The 19863-nt window shown below is 41.2% G+C and overlaps 2 protein-coding genes and 1 long non-coding RNA gene across 5 annotated transcripts; 2 read left to right on the top strand and 1 right to left on the bottom strand.

Annotated features, from left to right (window-relative positions):
- The first annotated feature begins 805 nt into the window (after nucleotides 1–805).
- LOC104942712 (tubulin beta-4B chain-like) lies at nucleotides 806–4959 on the top strand. 2 transcript variants are annotated; one of them, XM_010767981.1, is made up of 6 exons: nucleotides 806–989; nucleotides 2048–2156; nucleotides 2237–2347; nucleotides 2538–2782; nucleotides 2866–3531; nucleotides 4370–4959. In XM_010767981.1, exons 1-6 carry the CDS (start codon nucleotides 933–935, stop codon nucleotides 4553–4555), a joined length of 1374 nt encoding a protein of 457 aa, XP_010766283.1. In that variant the 5' UTR covers nucleotides 806–932; the 3' UTR covers nucleotides 4556–4959. The 2 variants fall into 2 exon arrangements, with proteins under 2 accessions (XP_010766283.1, XP_010766282.1); XM_010767980.1 differs by having other exon boundaries at nucleotides 2866–3408; nucleotides 4286–4959.
- Nucleotides 4960–5850: 891 nt separating this feature from the next.
- Nucleotides 5851–15876, top strand: dennd1c (DENN domain containing 1C). 2 transcript variants are annotated; one of them, XM_010767977.1, is made up of 23 exons: nucleotides 5851–6006; nucleotides 6953–7017; nucleotides 7636–7679; nucleotides 9027–9082; nucleotides 9159–9278; nucleotides 9365–9434; nucleotides 9533–9613; nucleotides 9703–9768; nucleotides 10221–10274; nucleotides 10360–10470; nucleotides 10658–10758; nucleotides 10874–10919; nucleotides 11018–11119; nucleotides 11830–11955; nucleotides 12144–12245; nucleotides 12510–12600; nucleotides 12728–12768; nucleotides 12855–12905; nucleotides 12988–13035; nucleotides 13134–13241; nucleotides 13638–13720; nucleotides 13835–14048; nucleotides 14356–15876. In XM_010767977.1, the coding sequence occupies exons 1-23, from the start codon at nucleotides 5990–5992 to the stop codon at nucleotides 15304–15306; spliced, it is 2748 nt and encodes a 915-aa protein (XP_010766279.1). In that variant the 5' UTR covers nucleotides 5851–5989; the 3' UTR covers nucleotides 15307–15876. The 2 variants fall into 2 exon arrangements, with proteins under 2 accessions (XP_010766279.1, XP_010766281.1); XM_010767979.1 differs by lacking the exon at nucleotides 9703–9768.
- LOC104942710 (uncharacterized) lies at nucleotides 15629–19279 on the bottom strand. The gene is made up of 3 exons (XR_798045.1): nucleotides 19101–19279; nucleotides 17730–17819; nucleotides 15629–16703 (listed from the first exon to the last, which is right to left on the bottom strand). It is a non-coding gene; the product is annotated as an uncharacterized lncRNA (long non-coding RNA).
- Nucleotides 19280–19863: the final 584 nt, after the last annotated feature.

The raw sequence follows: 19863 nt of genomic DNA on the forward strand, positions 1-19863 counted from the left end.
TGTGTGTGTGTGTGTGTGTGTGTGTGTGTGTGTGTGTGTGTGTGTGTGTGTGTGTGTGTGTGTGTGTGTGTGTGTGTGTGTGTGTGTGTGTGTGTGTGTGGAACAAATATGTATCACATTTGCACTTATGGCCCCATTCAGCCTCTTTCACTGCTTGATCAGATTGACCCAGATACAATCTCTGTGATATAAACATGCAGATAGATGACATGAACCATTTTCATTTGTATTGCACTAATTAAGGCAAGCAGAAGATGATTCATTAAAAAAAAGAAAAAAGGTTGAAATATTTTTCCTAGAAAATACTTTTGTATCATTATGTTGCCGGTTTGGAATATATTGTTGTATTGTTCTCTGCAATCTCGAGTGCATCAATCTCATGCCAAAACAATGTATTCTTCTCCAGGAAATGGCACAGCAGTGCTCAGGTCGTGCTATACAGATAATGCAACCTGCATTAATCTGATATTATCTTAATAAAAGTGCATGTTTGCAGAAGATTTAAAATAAACATTGGCCTATACCATTACACTCAGGACCATTCACACCACTTGACATGCTGGTGCCGGCAGCAGACAGTTAAACCCGTGAATCAAGCTCTAAGAACCAAGTTCATCTGGGTTGCTTATCCTTCCAGTTTTATCTCACATACATGCCAATCCCACGCCACGCGCAGGCCGGTCTCCAGCAAGGGAAGAGGCAGATTTCTGGTCGGGTCTGGTTCCCGTTGCCATGGAGATGACGTCATGCTGCAGAACCCGGATGAAATGCGCATGCGCGGACGGAGGGTAGGGCGAGACGGAGACCCCATTACGCATTCAGCCAGAGACAGTCGACTGCACCGGGAGGACCATCACCGAGCAGAACAAGAACCGGGGCACCTTCATCCCCCTCTTTCTCCGTGAGACCCCCTCACACACCGCAGAGACATCATGCGTGAGATCGTGCACCTGCAAGCCGGCCAGTGTGGCAACCAGATTGGAGCAAAGGTAAGAAAACGCGCACAATCGTCGCCGTTATATCTACCTGTTAACAGGGCTCGTTTTCTAATGTGATTCAAGTCAGATTTTTACAGTGATTATGTTATGTCATGGCTGTTACGGGGCTATGTTTTCCACAGGAAATACTAAATAGGTCAACACGGGAGGAGAAAGGGTTGTATAAGACTTAACGCAGCGCACAATAGCATCCTTTTGGATCCATGGGCAGTGGCAGGCAGAGACATACCCTGCTGTCACTTATCCCCTTTGAGCACATCACAGACAGTGAACTGCGTGTGCGTGTGTGTCACAGAGAGATAAGGTGTGGCTCAGACATTAAATGCACCAAGAGGACTTGCAGTTTTTAACACACACATATTTATATAGGTCATGTGTTATTGCAACGAGAACACTCCTGTATCCAAAAATAGGTTTAACCTAATTTATAATGTAAATCATCTTATCTTCTGAAGGTATCTGTGAACCAGAGATGAATACGAGGTTGATGATTTTCAAAGATTATTAAATAATATTCTGAGACTGCTAATCATAAGTGTCATTCATTATTAATTAATCTGTTTGGCCTTTAATTAAAGTAGAAATAAATTATTTAGTTTGACGTATTGGCAGAAATGTAATATTCATAGCATATAATCACCACATAGGCCTACTATAAATCATGTGTTTGGAGTAAGCCCTTCATAGTGGCTCCTCTTCATCAAGTGCGCAATGTTGCATCGTCATGTTTTTCTCAGAAGCTCAGAACAGACACATCAATCCTGTCTCTACACATAGGCATTTTGCATTTCCACATCCCCATAAGGCTAAATCCTACATTGGTATTTAATAGATAAATAATTTGGTGTATGAATTACAAATGACATTATTCAATCAAATTGTCTATTAATTTCCTGTCAAGCAAATGTTGTGGCTCAACAAGTACAGTGGTTTGTTAAATGGAATATAAATGTATTCCATTACCATGTTTTAATCTATTAAATTATCAGTGAATTCAGACTGCATCATGCAAGTTTTTCTGTCAATCCAACACATTGCCTTATCTGTAGTTCTGGGAGGTGATCAGTGATGAGCATGGCATCGACCCAACAGGAACCTACCATGGAGACAGTGACCTGCAGCTGGACAGGATCAACGTCTACTATAATGAGGCTTCAGGTCAGGACTTTTAAAAACGATTTGGTGTTCTTATAGTCAGTCCTATCTTTTCTGTTGTAACACATGCATTTGTGTTCTAGGTGGGAAGTACGTGCCCAGGGCCATCTTAGTGGATCTTGAGCCAGGCACCATGGACTCTGTCCGCTCCGGCCCCTTCGGACAGATCTTCAGACCCGACAACTTTGTCTTTGGTATATGATCAGCCACAAACACATATGTTGGTTAGAACATAACGATAGCTAATTTTAATTGGAAGCATATTATAGAGAGAGTTGTTGTCTTCCATAAAGATGACTATTTTAAGTTTAAATTAAATGATGACCTGCTAGCAGGAGAAATATGGCTGAATATTGAAAGGATCGATCAACCTTCTCTTTATAGGCCAGAGTGGAGCTGGTAACAACTGGGCAAAGGGCCATTACACAGAGGGGGCCGAGCTGGTGGACTCAGTCATGGATGTGGTGAGAAAGGAGGCTGAGAGCTGCGACTGCCTGCAGGGTTTCCAGCTCACACACTCCCTAGGCGGTGGTACCGGCTCTGGTATGGGAACACTGCTCATCAGCAAGATCCGTGAGGAGTACCCGGACCGTATCATGAACACCTTCAGTGTAGTGCCCTCACCTAAGGTACAGAATGTGTTGCTTATTGGAGGTTTCTTTACTCTTTTCTGGCTTTCCCCCTCCCTGACCTTTTTGCTTTGTGCCTCCAGGTATCAGACACAGTGGTGGAACCCTACAACGCCACCCTGTCTGTCCACCAGCTTGTTGAGAATACAGACGAGACTTACTGCATTGACAACGAGGCCCTCTATGACATCTGCTTCCGCACCCTCAAACTCACCACACCCACTTACGGAGACCTCAACCACCTGGTGTCTGCCACCATGAGCGGGGTGACGACTTGCCTACGTTTCCCCGGCCAGCTCAACGCCGACCTCCGCAAACTGGCCGTTAACATGGTGCCCTTCCCTCGTCTGCACTTTTTCATGCCCGGCTTCGCCCCCCTCACCAGCAGAGGCAGCCAGCAGTACAGAGCCCTCTCTGTGCCCGAACTCACACAGCAGATGTTCGACGCCAAGAACATGATGGCGGCCTGCGACCCTCGTCACGGCCGCTACCTCACCGTTGCTGCCGTGTTCCGCGGCCGCATGTCCATGAAGGAGGTGGACGAGCAGATGCTGAACGTGCAGAACAAGAACAGCAGCTACTTTGTTGAATGGATTCCCAACAACGTCAAGACAGCCGTGTGCGACATCCCACCCCGCGGGCTCAAGATGGCCGCCACCTTCATCGGGAACAGCACTGCCATCCAGGAGCTGTTCAAGCGCATCTCCGAGCAGTTCACCGCCATGTTCCGCCGCAAGGCCTTCTCACGGGTGAGTGATGTGGGTTTTGAACGGATTGATCACCTTACAATTTTTCTTTTCAAGTTTAATGGTTTGGCCAAAAAAATGTTAGGAAAGATTGAAAGTTATTATGCGGTGAGTAATATTCCTCTGTTTCAGGTACACTGGCCAGAGCATTTTGGATGAGATGGGAGTTCACAGAGGCTGGAGAGCAACATGACACGACCTGGTGTCCGCGAGTCACAGCAGTACCAGACGCCCCACCGCTGAGGAGGAGGGCGAGTTTGAAGATGAAGGCGAAGAGGAGCGCTAGAGCCAAGCCCAAACGCATCATGTAGAATATTTGAAGCCTTTCATCAGTAAAACTACAGTTTCAAAGAATCGCACAGTAGTTCCTCTGAATGTTCGCAATTATAACAGTTCTTGTCCAGCCATTGTTTTGCCTTGCATTCTGTTCTTCCTTCTCTGCTTTGGATATCAATGTTTTATCTTGTCTTTGTGTTTCTGTTCACTCTGTTTTCAAAGATGCAAAGTTTATTTGTTATGAAAGAGAACTAACAGTGACCAGGTTCAATGCACTGAACTTGATAAAATCCTGTTTGATATGAAGCTTATTGTTTTGAAGGAACGATCACTATTTACAATATCCTAGTGTGCTGTTTACTGGGAGTTTTACAACAAATGTAAGGATGAAATTTTAAGAAAAGAGGTTATGGATTGGTGCTAAGATTGTGTTTCTGAACTTGAACTATGAGTCCAATGTTGTTGTTCTNCCGTGTGCGACATCCCACCCCGCGGGCTCAAGATGGCCGCCACCTTCATCGGGAACAGCACTGCCATCCAGGAGCTGTTCAAGCGCATCTCCGAGCAGTTCACCGCCATGTTCCGTCGCAAGGCCTTCCTCCACTGGTACACCGGAGAAGGCATGGACGAGATGGAGTTCACCGAGGCTGAGAGCAACATGAACGACTTGGTGTCCGAGTACCAGCAGTACCAGGACGCCACCGCTGAGGAGGGAGAGTTTGAGGAGGAGGGAGAAGAAGAGGCAACCTAAAGCTAAAATAACCCACAATTTCTCAACTGCACTCGTCATAAATCCATCCAACCGTCCAAATATTAATTCACTTTAACTACTCGGAGGGAGTCAAAGTACTAAGTACTATCCGTTCCCTTTTTCCTGTTATCCTTCTGTTCCCTTTTCTCTCTGCCTCTCCTCTTTCCTCCTCTCAGAGTAGGACTCATAAGGCTAAAGTGACCCCCCGACCTCATAGTTCATATAGAGGAAGCTAACACAGCTGTGCTTGTGGTATTTTGTCAGTAGCTTTCTGTCCATGCTCTTTCATCAGCATCAGTCAAACTGGGCCAAGTATTCAATGAAACTGTTCAACTTTCAATGTTCAATTTGATCACTTGTCTAGTTTGGCATTGATTGAAATAAATGTTTTATTCCTGTTAAAAGTGTTTGATGTTCTTCTGTGTAATGCATTTTGGATTTCAATACATTTTTACATGAAATACAAGGAGATAAGTAAACCCACGCTGTAGATTAATAAAATCCTGCTGACAAAATAGATCCCTTTTGACTAAAATAGACGAAAGAGAATATCAAAAATGTTTTAGATCTGGAATTCATCTTCAAGTTAGACTCTAGATGGCACAGTATGAACCAAAATGGAGACCTGCATTTTCTAATGATAAGGCAGTTTTGCTTGAACACCACTAGGAGGAAGTAAAGAGATCTGCGAGTGTAAAGCCTCTCTTAGCAGGATGAGGATATGAAACCTGTCGACCAAATGACTTCATAAATGCTAGATCTAAAAATGCATATGTTTTTTTATTTATTCAGGAAGTCACAGTGAATTCTCTTGACAAGAAGGTAACTCATTATAGAGGAGACAAACTACTACACTCCTACAACAACTATAATAATAGAAAAGCAAGATTGAAATATACATACAAGGTTAGATAGAAATATCCTTAAAAAATAAAACAGAAAAACAAGCATATTGTGTAAACCAGTCTGAAATCAGAACCTCTAACATTTCATTTTTTGTAAATTGTCCAATTAATTTCAGCGTGTGAAGTTGTAGTCTACTCTAATAGTATACACTGTACCATGATTGTTCCTGAAGCCGCTCATGAACATGTAAATGATTAAAGACATGCTTTACACCTGATGGCTGCCTTTTTAAAATGAGTATCCAACTCTAATAGGAAACAGAGGGTGAAAAAACATCAAAGGATGGAAATGGAAGTCTATGAGAGAGCTTAGAGAGGTTGGTTATAACAGACGTCATGAACACATACTGACATAGATCAGGAAGTGTTCTGTCACTTCTATTGCGCTGATTGTGCAGAGAGCTGCTACCGCCGGTGTGCTACTTCTTTGCACCACTGCTACATCCAAAGTATGGCCATCATCTGAGAATCCTGCTGAAGATATCGGCCCTCCTGGACAAACACATGGGCACAGACACATCGGGACAGCATGGGCTCCAGACTGAAGTGAGTGGTCATGTCTTTCTTCGCTTGACTTCCATCATCACTGCCTGTCAGTCTGTTCTTGTGGTTTTTCATGACTTCCTCTCACAACTGCACAGGAAGTTTCCTGCAGCAACTCTTTGCCCTTTATGTGTTGCCATACACTTTACAGTAGACACTTTTCTTCTTAAAAGCAATCTGTGTTTGATGCATATGAGCCACTTTTTAGAATTTTAAAGTAATCCCACAGTGGATGAGGAAGTATTCAAATACTTTACATGAGTAAAATAAGCAAAACCGGAGTGTATAAAGACTTTCGTACAAGTAAAAGTATTGCATTTTAAAATGTTATTTAAATTAAACTACAAAAGTATAGGCATTAAAAAACACTTAAAGTAACAAAGGTGAAAGTATCCAAGTTGAAGAATAATATATTGTAAATATTCCATTTCTATTTATTATTGATGCATTAATGTGTTTATCTGTTTAATGTTGTAGCTGGTAAATACAGAAAAGATTTTGTAAACATTTTTTTGGGGGGGGGGTTTATCTATAATAATACATCGCCATTTGTAGTAGATTGATATTTGTTATTAAGAATCTAAATCTATAAAGTGACTAAAGACGTTAATTAAATGAAGTCGAGAAAAATAGTACAATATTTACCTCTGAAAAGTAGAGTAGAAGTATACAGCAGTATGAAATTGAAACACTAAATTAAACTACAAATTCCTCATAAATGTTCTAAGTAAATGTATAAGGTAACAGTCCTTTTTCCTCAAAAGCATACCTATTTCATACCTCTCTGAGAACAAAGTCCTCTAGGTGTTGTGAGATAATGTTTTTGATTAATATGATAAATGTTGGGCAGATTGACTAGTTAGTGTCAACACATATGTGGAAATGCTTTGGTTTGAAACACACTGTCAAGATAATCTTAAAAAGGATGTGTGAATCTCTTTCCTGTCAGACAAAACCCTGAGCGAACCTTTTACTGGTTCTTTCAAGCAACTTGCCCCGTAGCCAGAGACAAAGGTGAGTCCTCTGTCTTTATTCTGTGCAACACACCAGGGCTAAAGAAATAGATGTGATTACTGTGATTCTGTGTATCAGCCTCTATATCGGTATAGATGAGCCATTTCTATGTGCGAAGTGATTTGTCAGCAATAGAGAAGTTGTTTAAAATTGTTCCTTAAACTCTTCCCTCTGACTTTGTTTACTATCTTCTCGTCATTTTCCCGCATGAAATGTTACAACAATCTGACTGTTAACTACAATCTGACATCTGGGTGACATAGAAAACACACATGAATTATGATGTGATAAGATAATAATGCTTGGTGAATATAAAGGTGTTTTTGCCGAGCTGAGGGCTCATACTTCCTGTCATGTGATCAAAAAAACCACAAAGTCACACTAGATGAGATGAAGCATGTTATGTTTAGACTGAGCAGCTGGGTTAAATAAATACTTTTTATTGACATGCAACATTTATTTAAACTGCCCATCTTAAATAATGTGTCGTCTTTCTATTACAACCAGTGTTGCCTTATAACACACCTAAAAGACTTTGCTTCTCTACATGTTCTGTGTAGCTGATGTGTTTGGAGTATTAGCCATGTGGTTCATTTCATCAATGTTTTTATGTCCTAGATCCCGGTGTTCTGTTTCAGTTCCCAGAGGACTTCAGCGATGAGGTAGCCATTCATATCTTCTGCTCCTGGAATGGTTTAATATGTGTTGATGTATTGTTGCGTTAAACTGATGGAAGAGGTTTGTTTTTAGCCATGCTACTGCCGTGCCTCTGTTAGGATGGCAATGTCAGTCAGTCTGCGGGTCAGTCATTCCACCACTCTGGTTCATTACAGTACATTACATTACATGTTAGACGCTTTTATCCAAAGCGACCTACATACTCAATACTGTGGGCAATCCCCACAGGAGCAATTTGGGGTGAAGTGTCTTGCCCAGGGACACAACGACATGCTGACTGCAGTGGGGTTTGAACCTGTGACCCCCTGATCCGAACACCTACGCACAACCCAATGCACCACACACCTCTCAGACTGAAATATCTCAATAACTATTTAGATAGCTGATATACATTTATTTATTCCTGAGGGACATTATTTTGCTGCAGTTGCAGTACAAGGGAAAGAGTGCTAGTTTAAAATAAAACAATCTATAAGGCTGCAACTATGAAAGTATCAATGCCCAAAATCCACAAAATGTAGATATACACAATGTATAATTTGTATTTCCATTACATTTTTAGAAAAACATTTGTGTGTTCTTCAGAAGAGAATTCCTACTGACTTTAGCAATCCCCTGACTTTTGATGTACCGCCACCATGAGGTTTACATTCGTTTTTCAATAAACTATTTCTGCAGCTATTGGATGAATCGGCATGACATTTTGCATACATGCATTAACAATGCCATTGCTATGACTTTTCACGCAGCGTTATATTCTGATCATTTAACGTGTCTAATATGGGAGAGTGGGGTAAGATGAGTCAATTTGTACTAATGTTGTCCTCTAGGCAAGGGAATATTAGATAGAAGTGATTCTATTCTATTGTTTTACTTTTATGTATGCACCACGACACCAAGTCAAATTCCTCGTACGTGTAAACCTACCTGGTAATAAACCTGTTTCTGATTCTTATTCTGATTCTGATTCTCTCCATCACAACCAGATATAAATGATGTGTACTTCCTGAATTTATGGTCACAAGACAACAAATGTGCACAGTTCCCTAGATTAAGGGGGTGGGTCAATTTACCCACTGGTTCATCTTACCCCACTCTTCCCTACTTTGGTTTGTGATCGAATACCTCCAAAAAACATTCACCATCCCATCAGCCTCAGCTGTACATTATCGCTAATGCTAATTGGATGATACCTGCCTGGCAGTGTGAATGTGTTATCAGTGATGTGCTTAAGTGCAGCCTCATATAACCATTAGGATTGCTTGACTCTTTCAACATGTCATGTGATTTTTCACTGTTCACGTGAAACACACAATTCTATCCCTTTCCAGGAGTCCTCTCAAACATTACCCCGGTTCTGCTTCCCGTATGACATAGGCCTACAAAGGTGAGTACAAACTGTTGTTACTCATGGTTACACTGTTTATCTATACGTCAACCTCTCACCACATCTCTCTGCACAGAGCGAAGGAGGGGGTGGCCGTGCAGCACTTTACCTTTGTTTTGACTGACCTTGAAGGATGCCAGCGGTTTGGCTTTTGCCGTCTCACCAACCACACACATACCTGCCTCTGCATGCTCAGGTAAATCTGTGTGAGAATGAGGAAATGTAGGTGTAAGGGGATTTTAAAATAGTTATTCTAATGATTCTAAAATTATGATTTTACAGTTATCTTCCATGGTTTGAAGTGTTTTACAAACTTCTCAACAACTTGGCTGATTACCTCTTGAAAGGACAGGTGAGTTTCCGTTGCTTGTGTATTATCTTTCTGCTCCTCTATTTGTCTGAAATAAACACACTCTTATATGAGTATCCTTAACATCATGTTCTCAACAGACCAATGAGATGAAAGCTCTGCTGGCTGCACTCTACAAGCAGCCCTTACCGCTGGCAGCTGGATCAGTCACACTGCAGATGGTAAATCTCTAAATATCAATATGGTGTCACACTTGGCTTATTTGGCTGTTTACCTGTCAGTGGTTAGCGTGTTGTGTTTTTTTTCTGAGGGAGAGCAGCTTTTGGTCAGCACAGAGGTGTCCCATCCTGATGGACACAGAGAGGGAAAAGAGGGGGTGAGTCCCACAGGGGTTCATGTGGTCTCGAAGAATTGCCGAGCGGATACAGACTAACTCCTGGAAAACTCTAGCTGTCTGTGCTTGATGGCTAAACCTTGTGTGTGTGGACTAAAACGTTGTCATTCATCTCTCTAATTGAATGTTTAAGCCAAACCTAACACGATTTGCACTAATGCCCGCCTGACCTTTGTGAACAGTTGAACAGTTGTATGTATCCTAACCCATAAATAACCCTTGATTATACTGATCCCAAATAAGTGTATTGACTTTTTTTCATTCCAAAATAAGCCATTATTTAATGGATACAGAACTTTGGAATGAAACCTATAGCCTCATCCTGTAACCTTTTGTGCATGCATGTCATATGATTTTGAAAGCCAGCTGAAAGCAGAAACATTTGCATTAAAATCCAGTTTTTAGTAATGTTTTGTTTCATTTGTCATGACCAGGTTCCATACTTCATCGCTCCAGACCCGAGAAGTCTCCCTTCAATCCCCGAAAATGTGGGTAAAAATGATTTAAAGCTGAATGAATTAGTTTAGACACCTAGCCCATTAAACCTGAATTGCATGTGCTTGTGTTTTCCAGAGGAACCTGACTGAGATGATAGTGGCAGTAGATGTGGGGAACCTGCTCCAGCTCTACGCCAGCATGCTGTTTGAGAGACGCATCCTCATCTTTGCCAGCAAACTCAGCACTGTAAGACACACATTTGTTATCTTCTATTGTTTTTAAAGAGTGTCTAGACGTGTGTCATGTTCAGACTCTGAAAACTCATGACACTTTAGCTTATCCAAGAAGTTCAGTCATGGTAGACCATACAGAAAGGCGTGTGTATCCTGTGTGTTGATGTCTGAAACAATTGTCAATTTTGTGTTTTGTATAGCTGACGTCCTGTGTGCATGCACTCAGTGCTGTATTATACCCCATGTACTGGCAACACATCTTCATTCCTGTCCTGCCACCCCATCTGCTGGACTACTGCTGGTAAGAACTCTACCTACCTACCTACCTACCTACCTACCTACCTACCTACCTACCTACCTACCTACCTACCATCCCACCTTCAATTAATTGAATTCACTCTTTATTTGGGTTACAGTGCACCTATGCCCTACCTAATAGGGGTCCACGCCAGTCTATCTGAGGTAAACGCCTAATTAAAGTTGACCATAGTCACTCAATTATTTCCTTATTGTGAACCACAAACGGAAGCTCAAACTGTGTGTTTGTGTCGGTCTGACAGAGGGTGAGGAGTCGTGGCTTGGAAGAAGTGGTTATTCTGAATGTGGACACAAACACTCTGGAAAACCCCTTTGACGACCTGAAAAGGATACCTTCAGATGTGGTAATACACACTCTGTGTATATGTATGTTTGTCTGGTCAAATTAAAGTATTTTGGTTGTCTCTTATCTCACACTGAACTATTTCTAGGAAATAATGACTGGGATGTGAAGTGTGTACTACAGAATCAGGCTGTTATCCTAATTATTTATATAGATTCCTTCAATGGAAATAAAAGCAAGGTTCTTTATTTTCTAACCCTAACCCTGAAAAGTTCATGCAGTTCATTGAGTGGTACGAGCACACGTTCCAGCCCAACCATAATTCTCTTTCTGTATTTCTGTCACTCTACACAATCTACGATAACAAAGTCAAAATGACAAAAAAGAGTATTCTCTGTAGCAGCTTTGGCACTTCTTCTGTTAATCGTATTTGTTGTGCCCGTTTGTATGTTTTTGTTGTTGGTTTTGAGCACTAGATAGCACATTGGGGCATAGGGTATTTTGGTGACCTTACCGGCATAGGTGTGAGATTGGGACTGGGAAGAGCAACAGTTTTATGACCGTGTACCATGCACACGCTGTTTCTTTGGATATAAAATGGTATTGAAAGCTAAAAACGTTGTCGTGAATGAGATTACACACGTCCAATTCCCTTACCCAGTTTAGCCAATCCCTCTGCGATATTGAGGGGCAATAGTCACCACAGTGTTATTAATCATTATTATTGAGCATAAGCATTTGCTCTTGATAAAAATGTAAATATTTCTCCAGATGTCTGGGCTGAAGGTGTGTTTGAAGCGTCAGGCGGTGTCTCCTGGCTGCGGGGTCTCGAGGGCCTTCCTCAAAGCTCAGGCTCTGCTGTTTGGAGGCTACAGGGACGCACTGCAGGGTGAAAAGGTCAATCATTCAAAAGGCTTATGGATGTCATTAACTCTTCAGTTTGTTATAATAACAATACTAACAGTGCAGTAAATGATTAAATAGTTAAAATGTGTTTAAAGTGTTTTCTGTTTGTTTATTTATATGTGCATTTTGGGGAAACATTTTTCTCTTTTGTTGTGTCAATAACACTTTTGTTTCTACAGGAGGGAGAGGTGTGGTTCAGTGAGGAACTGTTTGTAGAACACAAGTCTTCCAGCATGAGGCACTTCCTAGAGAATGCCATTCATCTACAGTCCTTCAAAGAGGTGAGCATTGTGCCTCGTGTGCTTTACTGCCCTCTGCTGGGCACTGCAGTTACAGGAGAAGAGCTTGTTGGGCAGAGAAAACAAATGAAATGCAGCTGCTTCAAAAAAATTCTGACATCCTTTGATGCTGATTTATACAGTAATGGACGGGGTGTTGTTTGCTACATCAGATTACTTGGACTAAGTCATTCTGGTATTACTCTAATGTACATGAGTAAGCATTTAATATAATTTAGAAAAACATATCAAAATGTGTTTTCGTAGTTCATTGACGGTCGCCTGGATATTCTGAACAAAGGGAAAGAACCAGATGACCTCTATGAAGAGGAGATCTTAAAGTGTGAAACAACTGCAGGTATGTGTGTGTGTGTGTGTGTGTGTGTGTGTGTGTGTGTGTGTGTGTGTGTGTGTGTGTGTGTGTGTGTGTATTTTATTACTCAGGTATCACTCTTCTCTTCCCATTGTGTTTTGTGTACTCATAGGGAGAAGCAAATCCTATCAACAGTTAGTTGGTAATTTAAAGGTAAGCTATTTGTATTATTATTGAAACCGCTTAAAGTTCATTCTTGTAAGTTCTTGCCAAAAATACAGTATGCACAATTCTGACAGAAAGGGGGAGGAGCGCTCATCCTTAACATGAAGTCCAAAGCAAACATGGGGGTGAGTCTTTTTTTTTTGTAAGGGCAAGTGAATTCAGTCGTATAAAAAAACATTTGTTCATGCTGATTTTAATCTCTCCCAGGCCAAAGGTCTCACAAAGTCTGGTTTTAAAAACCTGCTGTTGCACAAGGTGGGTCAGTGTTTATGTGGTGTTGGTTTTTACGGGGATCAATCAAATGCTGCTGTTGATTTATTATAATAATTATTTGTTGTGTGTGTGTGATGCAGACCCAAAATGAAGAGAACACCCTTCACAGGGGAGGATCTGTGAAGCACCGCCGTGCCCAATCGGACTGCTTACAGAACCGCCTGCCAATCACTCAACACTTTGGGAGGGTGAGAGCTCATCAGTAATCAAATATTTATTTAAACAATGTCTTTCTAAAATGTAACAAACATAACATTATAATAAGATACAATTACTACTGTACATAAATGAATGAAAACCAAATAAATTGATATATATTAATAATACAAATAATAATAATAATGGCTAGGTTTTTTTGCAATGATTAGTCCATAAGCCAGAAAGCATTATTGTGGCACTTTTAGTTTCCCCTACAAGATACCATTCATATGTATCCTCTTTATTAACTAATGTTCTTATTTGTGCTATTTTGCATCGTTTTTGCTCCATTTCTATTGCCTTGTGGTCCGCCCCAACATCTGTCACCTCTGTTATGGAAATGTTGCATCCTCTTTGCTTCGTTACTCCATGTTGCCTCTTGTTAGTCACGTCCCCGTCGGCCTGTTCACAAACGTAGGTCCCCTGGAGACGAGGAAGACGTGCAGGACACTGGGGACACATGGGATGGGTGAGAGTCGGAGATAAACTGAGAGATGGAGAAAAGTGGGAAAACCCTGGGGTTTATGTAAATATTTAAAAATATGTTTTACTCTTTTGTGCCATTCCTATTTCTGTGTATTAGAGCTGGCTCTGGGCCTGTGGTCGAGCTGGACTCTGAGCTGCAGAAGGATGAGGAAGATGGGGAAGATCCACTGCTGTGTGACCCAGAGGAGATGGATCTGCTGGGGGAGATCTTTGACACGCTCAGCTCCCGGAGCTCCAACGAGCGTGGCCTCCTGTACGCCACACGCAGCCTGGATCTGTTTGGACCAGACAGCCATGACTATATCAGGAAGGTAAGAAGATGAGGTGGTGGATGTTTGTGAGGTAGAGGGTCGTCCATCAATCGGAGTACATTGGTTCCATTCCTGGCCAATGCAGCCAACATGTCAGATGTCCTTGGGCAAGATACTAAAACTGATATTGCATCCAATGACATGGCCAACAGTGTGTGAATGTTGTTCTCCCCTGAGAAGGTTGTACCTTGAATGACCTCTGCCTCAGCATGTGAATGTCAAGTGCTTTAAGTGACTGGATGAGGGCTAGATAAATGCTTGAGGATCTAAAACACACTGGTCTTACTCATGCCATTGTGTTTTCTAGGGTTGTTTTCCAGCCAACCCGAGCCAAGAGAGCCTGTCTCTGTCCATCAGCGGCAGCGGCAGCCTGCACAGCTGGAACGTGGAAACCATGGAGGAGCAGTCAGACCTGACAGAGGACTCTGATTGGCTGTGCCTGGACACCAGCGTACCAGAGGAGGACAGGACAGAGAGTCCGCTGGCAGTGTGTGACATAGAACAGCAAAAAGGAGGACAACAGGAAGAAGTGAGGTTAGCAATAAATGGGAACAAAGAAGAAGAAATAGATGGTGGAGGTAACTTTAAGGAAGTGAAATTAGAGGAAGAGACAAAAGAAGTGAGTGAGGAAAAGAGAGTGAGTTTAGGAGAGGAGCAATTGATAGGAATAGGGGATAATCGTGAAGATAAAGGGTTGAAAGAAGAGAGGGAAAGTGAAAGAAGACAGAGTGACGAGGTAGCTGAGGGGCAAGAATTGGAAGAAGTGACAAATGAAGTGCAGAAAGGTGAAGCAAAAGGAGAAGAGGGAACAGAGCAGGAGAAAGATGATTTAAACAAACTGAACCGTCATCATCCCAACGCTGCGGAGGAGCAAAAAGAACTGGAGGACAATCTGGAACCCACATCTGGGCTTCAAAGTCTCATTGTTGACCCTAAACCTCCAGAAGGTCCTGGAAAAAGTAGAGAAGCAGCAGTAGAGAAACAGGAGCAAGACACAAGGCAGACCCCCTCTCCTCCTGAAGTGATGTCTGCTGAAACACGCGTCCAGTCTCAGAGCCACGGCGTTCAGGTGAAGGCCAGGATCCAGGAACGGTCTGAACCTGAGAGACCCTGCAACACAGTTTGGAGCAGGGAAAACACACAGACTCACCCGCCATGTGACTCAAATATATCAGAGAAGAAAAATGTCTCCAAGGATGGTGAGGACGAACCGCCTCTGATCAAAGTGTCTGAGCTTAAAAAGAGATTTGAAGCCTAAATTATATTTGTATTTTAACAAATCCAAGGAAAAACACCAACATGAGCAATGTGGAAGTGTGTCAGCACTGACCACTCCTGCATATCTGTGACCCAGGCCCTTTTTAAAAACGTTTTAGCGCTTTAAAAATAGGACACTTGTATAACGTTTCATGTTATTTAAAATGACTCAGTTAACCTAAAAAAGGATTGTAGCTTTAGGAAAGTATTATACAGACTTCAATATGTAACTCATTTGTTGTGGACTATTAGGGATTGGGTCAATGGAGTGTTTTTAATCATTTTTGGTATATGGAGTTGTTGTCAAGAAAATCTTATGGAACTTTGCCAAGATTTGCCAAATATGAACAGATTTGTACAACTAGGAAATGTAGTTGAAATGAAAGAAATACATTCATGTTTTGCATTTCTGCTACTGTATGATGGCCCATTTGTCATTGATACATGAATATTTGTTATAAGGTGTGTGAGAAAGTTATTAAATACTATAACTGACAATGAGGATATTGCATTTGTCTGGTCTTCACACAGAATATGAACTTAAAACATAATAAACAAACTATTTTGAAAATCTAACGTCCCGTTTCCTTCAATATTCAAAGACTTGGGTAAAAAAAGGTATTCACATACCTGGTTTATTAATAGAACACCTCGTGTACCGCACATACTGATTTAGAGACATTGAGCTTCTTAGAGCTTGACATGAAAGTGCATCACAGTAATCGTTTTAATCAATATCCTTCATAACTGGAAATAGTGTAAAACACAAAATGTTTTAGATATAAATACACAGAACAGACAGTACAGTAAAAATATACTCATCTCTCTACAATACAAAATATACTTCAGCTCATGTTTCTTATCCGGCAAAACAAAGGGAGTGAGGGAATTTTATGAAGCAATACAACAGGATCTGAGATGACACACATTTTCCCTTCCCATTCAGTGAGTCGGGGGATTCAATTGAAAGTCTGATCTATGTATTTGTTGTCCCCAAGAAGAAAAACAAACAAATAGTGTTTTTGAAGATTTTCTGGCCCCAAAGGCAAACATAGATCATTCTAGAGGAGCGCAGCACAGAGACGTCAGAGAACAGGAGGAATGGGTCCACAGGTCACACAGGGACAGAGGACAGAGGGTGGGTCCACCTCCAACCGTCTGTCATATGAGGCGTTCCTCTTTAGGCAATGGGAGAGGCAGGCTTGGTTTTTCGCCCCCCCCCGATCCCGTCTGTTTCCTCTCTTCCGCACTGGGCCTGTATGTTCCCTCCATCCTCCTTTTCTTCCTGATGACACACAGCAGCAGCAGCAGAGCCAGGCTGAGCAGCGACAGCACAGTGGAAACCAGCACGGACACAGCAGGGGCCATCAACACCTGCATCACCATGGTGACAGACAGCTGGGGAGGGAATCACGCTAGTCAGTCAATGTATAACTACAGATACACTATTGATTGGTTACATTCAGCATGTTAAATAAAGTCTAGGAAATGAATTTGTACGCAATATCCAAACCGTTTCCTGGAGAGAACTTAGCAATTTGATACTGAATATTGGAGGTGTTCAATTGGTAGCTTCCAATTAAAGCATAACCTATATGTGTGTTATTTGGTAGGTCTGGTCAACTGAAGAAGTAAAGATGTGTAATTTGTCTACAAGTCTACAAGTAGGCAAATGGAAAGATTTTAAAGTGTCACAATTGTTGATACTGTTAAATCATCAAAATATGATAAAAAGATGAAAACATACTGGAAAAATACCTCATAGCTTGTCTTAAAATCCTTAATATGGTATTCATAATTCATAAATTAAGAATAAATACCTTTTTTAAATAGCAATATTGGACGAGCCCTACATGATGAATGCTTAAAAGCAAGTTGTATTTTCACTTCCTTGATTGAGATAGATGGCTTTTTTGAGGATATTGATGATTGTCCCAGAATGGAAATTAATCGCTGTTCAAACCTATTTTTTTAAATCATGATCCATACTCATCCAGTATGATAGACTTATTTTCCTTATTATAGAGTGGTGCAGTGACGCGTCCTAAAACCCGGAAGTAAGCTGCGCATGGGTACCTTCCGGTTCTATCGATCATAAATCTATAAAAGTAGGGTAGACATGTCGAGATTATCCGACTGAACAAAACGTGATCCGTCTCTTAAATGTGTGTCAACCACAGACCTTATTTCGAGCTATTTTCCAAAATCCTATGGAGAAATTGCATTGCTATTTTGTCAAGGGAACCGGAAGATACTTACTTCCGGGTTGGATGCGTCACTGCACCACTCTATTAGTACACAAATACATTACTCCATGCCAAGAAACCTCCTAGGAAATAACCGACCCTTTAAATGAAATTATCCCCAAACAGGTATACAGGGATGAGATCATCCAACAGCGTGAAGTCCTAAAAATAAAACTACCTGGTGGTGAGGAAGTACTGATCAGGTCTGTGAGGCATGTGCCCTTACATCTGGACCAACACTGTTAAGGTAGAAACAAAAGAGATGAATCTGAAAGATAAGAAAGAAAGCAAATCAGGCATTGAACAAATGGGTGTCATCACAGCCAAAGATTTCATGTAAAAGAAAAAAAAACAATGATCAAAGTCAGACCCCATTTAGTAATAGCAAGTCCATGTCAAATCGTGTTTTATTCCCACGCATTGTGGAGAAAAGAAAGGTTAAGCATGTGTTTAGATGAGAAGGGGGATATCATCTCAAGTGCACACATTGACTTTATTTGGTGTGGTGCAGACAGTTCAAGCTCAGAGAAAGACTAAAAACACAGTTCAATGACCAAGAGTTATAAAAGCAAACTGTAAGGAAATATTCTTGTTTCAGGCTTCTATTCTAAACACTGACTGCAAGACAGCTAAATGTTGAAGAGGTGCAAATATGTCACTCTAACAACTTAGTCAAAAGATCAAAGACAGCATCTAAAATAGTCGGGCTACAAAACAACTCTTGTCCCATGTACGTTAAACCTTTAATATTATTAAGTCCAATAAAACAACTCCAGGAAGTAAATACTTGAAACCACAGGTGAACACTTCTCTTCTAAAACACACAATAAAGTTAATGTTTCACAGGCAGTATTGCAGCAGTGTTATTGTTTTGGATTACATTACATTCCTTAGGGCTGTTGTAGTTTCTATTCAGCTAGTGTATTGCCTACAAAAGGCCAACAAAGCATCCTACGCTTGAGGTTAGCAAGGGTAAATAAAAATAAGAAATGCAGATTTAGAAAAAGCATTGCAGCTTAACAATTATTCTGTTAACCTACTAACAGATAATAATACATGTTAATATTTTAAAAATCAAAAACCATTTCAGTCACTTTTTTTGTTCACAAAAAACACACTTTTACAGGTAGTCAAATATGATGCTTCTTTTGAATATGTTGCCTGGTAAATGTATGTACAAAGAACAGGAAACTTACATTACATTCTTTCACGTTATAACAATAAATCATTGCTAACGTGTGAACAAACTATGAAAAAGGTCAATTTCCGTCCTAATCCTTGATAAACTAAACACACGGACACACCCACTGAAGTTTGATATTGGTACAGGCGGTTGTATGTCTGCGCACGTCGGAATGCAGGAGGTCCTGCTGCACCTGTTTAACCGGTGCTCTCAGCCCAGGTAAACCGATGAAAAGTACAGACATAAAGTAGTGCCTTAAGGATTTGTAACTCTAGAAGAGGCTCGGAACAGTTTCGTTTGGGCTCGACTCGTAGGTTAAGTGTTGACGTTATTTAGGGGATAATGGATACATTCAGAGAGAGTTACCTTCCGGTTACTGAGCGTCCGTCCAGGTGAGCGGACCGACGGCCTGTGGTGACTCCTGGTTCAAAGGAAGATGCTCTGGCAAAGCGACAGGACTCTTAATCCCGTCAGGTGACGGTGTGTTCGCGACATAGCTCAAACTATTTTCTCCCACACTCACCTGCCTGTCCACATGTAAATGAGCCCGGTCACGTGTCCCATGTCCTCCAATCAGGAACAGCTCCTTATCTCTCCAACCTTTTACTCTGTGCATGTCTTTCTTTATGATGTTTATCTACTTCTTTTTTTGTGTTGCTTTTTGGCATTTCAAATTAAATGTTATTTTCAGACTTTTTTCATTTTTCCATTCAATTCTTTATTTTGAATTTTGCAACATAAACCACCTTTCTCAGTAGAAACCTGGATTAATTGTGTTTTCCAAAGCATCAATCTCTCTGGTATCGGTTTAATAATTAAAGAGAAAGGCCTTCTACAAGATTAGATCTGCTGTTGGTCAGCAAGGACAATTTGCTTTCTGGCGTGGCCTAGTTTCATTATTACTAATCAAACAACTTTGTTTGTTTCCAAATAGTAGGGCTCCTGACATCCAGAACAAAGACATGCCATGGCTCTATAGTGGTATGGGGCTTATCAATAATGAATGGAAGCATGAAGACTTTATGTCAAATTGTAGAGAGATAAGCTTACTCTACAGCAGTTGTAGACAGAGTCATTTACTTTTCTTACTTTCCTGTTAGGTGTAAACTCATAAGAGATGTGAGACCAA

Source organism: Notothenia coriiceps, unplaced genomic scaffold (assembly GCF_000735185.1).
Source record: "Notothenia coriiceps isolate Sejong01 unplaced genomic scaffold, NC01 NC01_scaffold00004987, whole genome shotgun sequence".
Classification (NCBI taxonomy): Eukaryota; Metazoa; Chordata; class Actinopteri; order Perciformes; family Nototheniidae; genus Notothenia; species Notothenia coriiceps.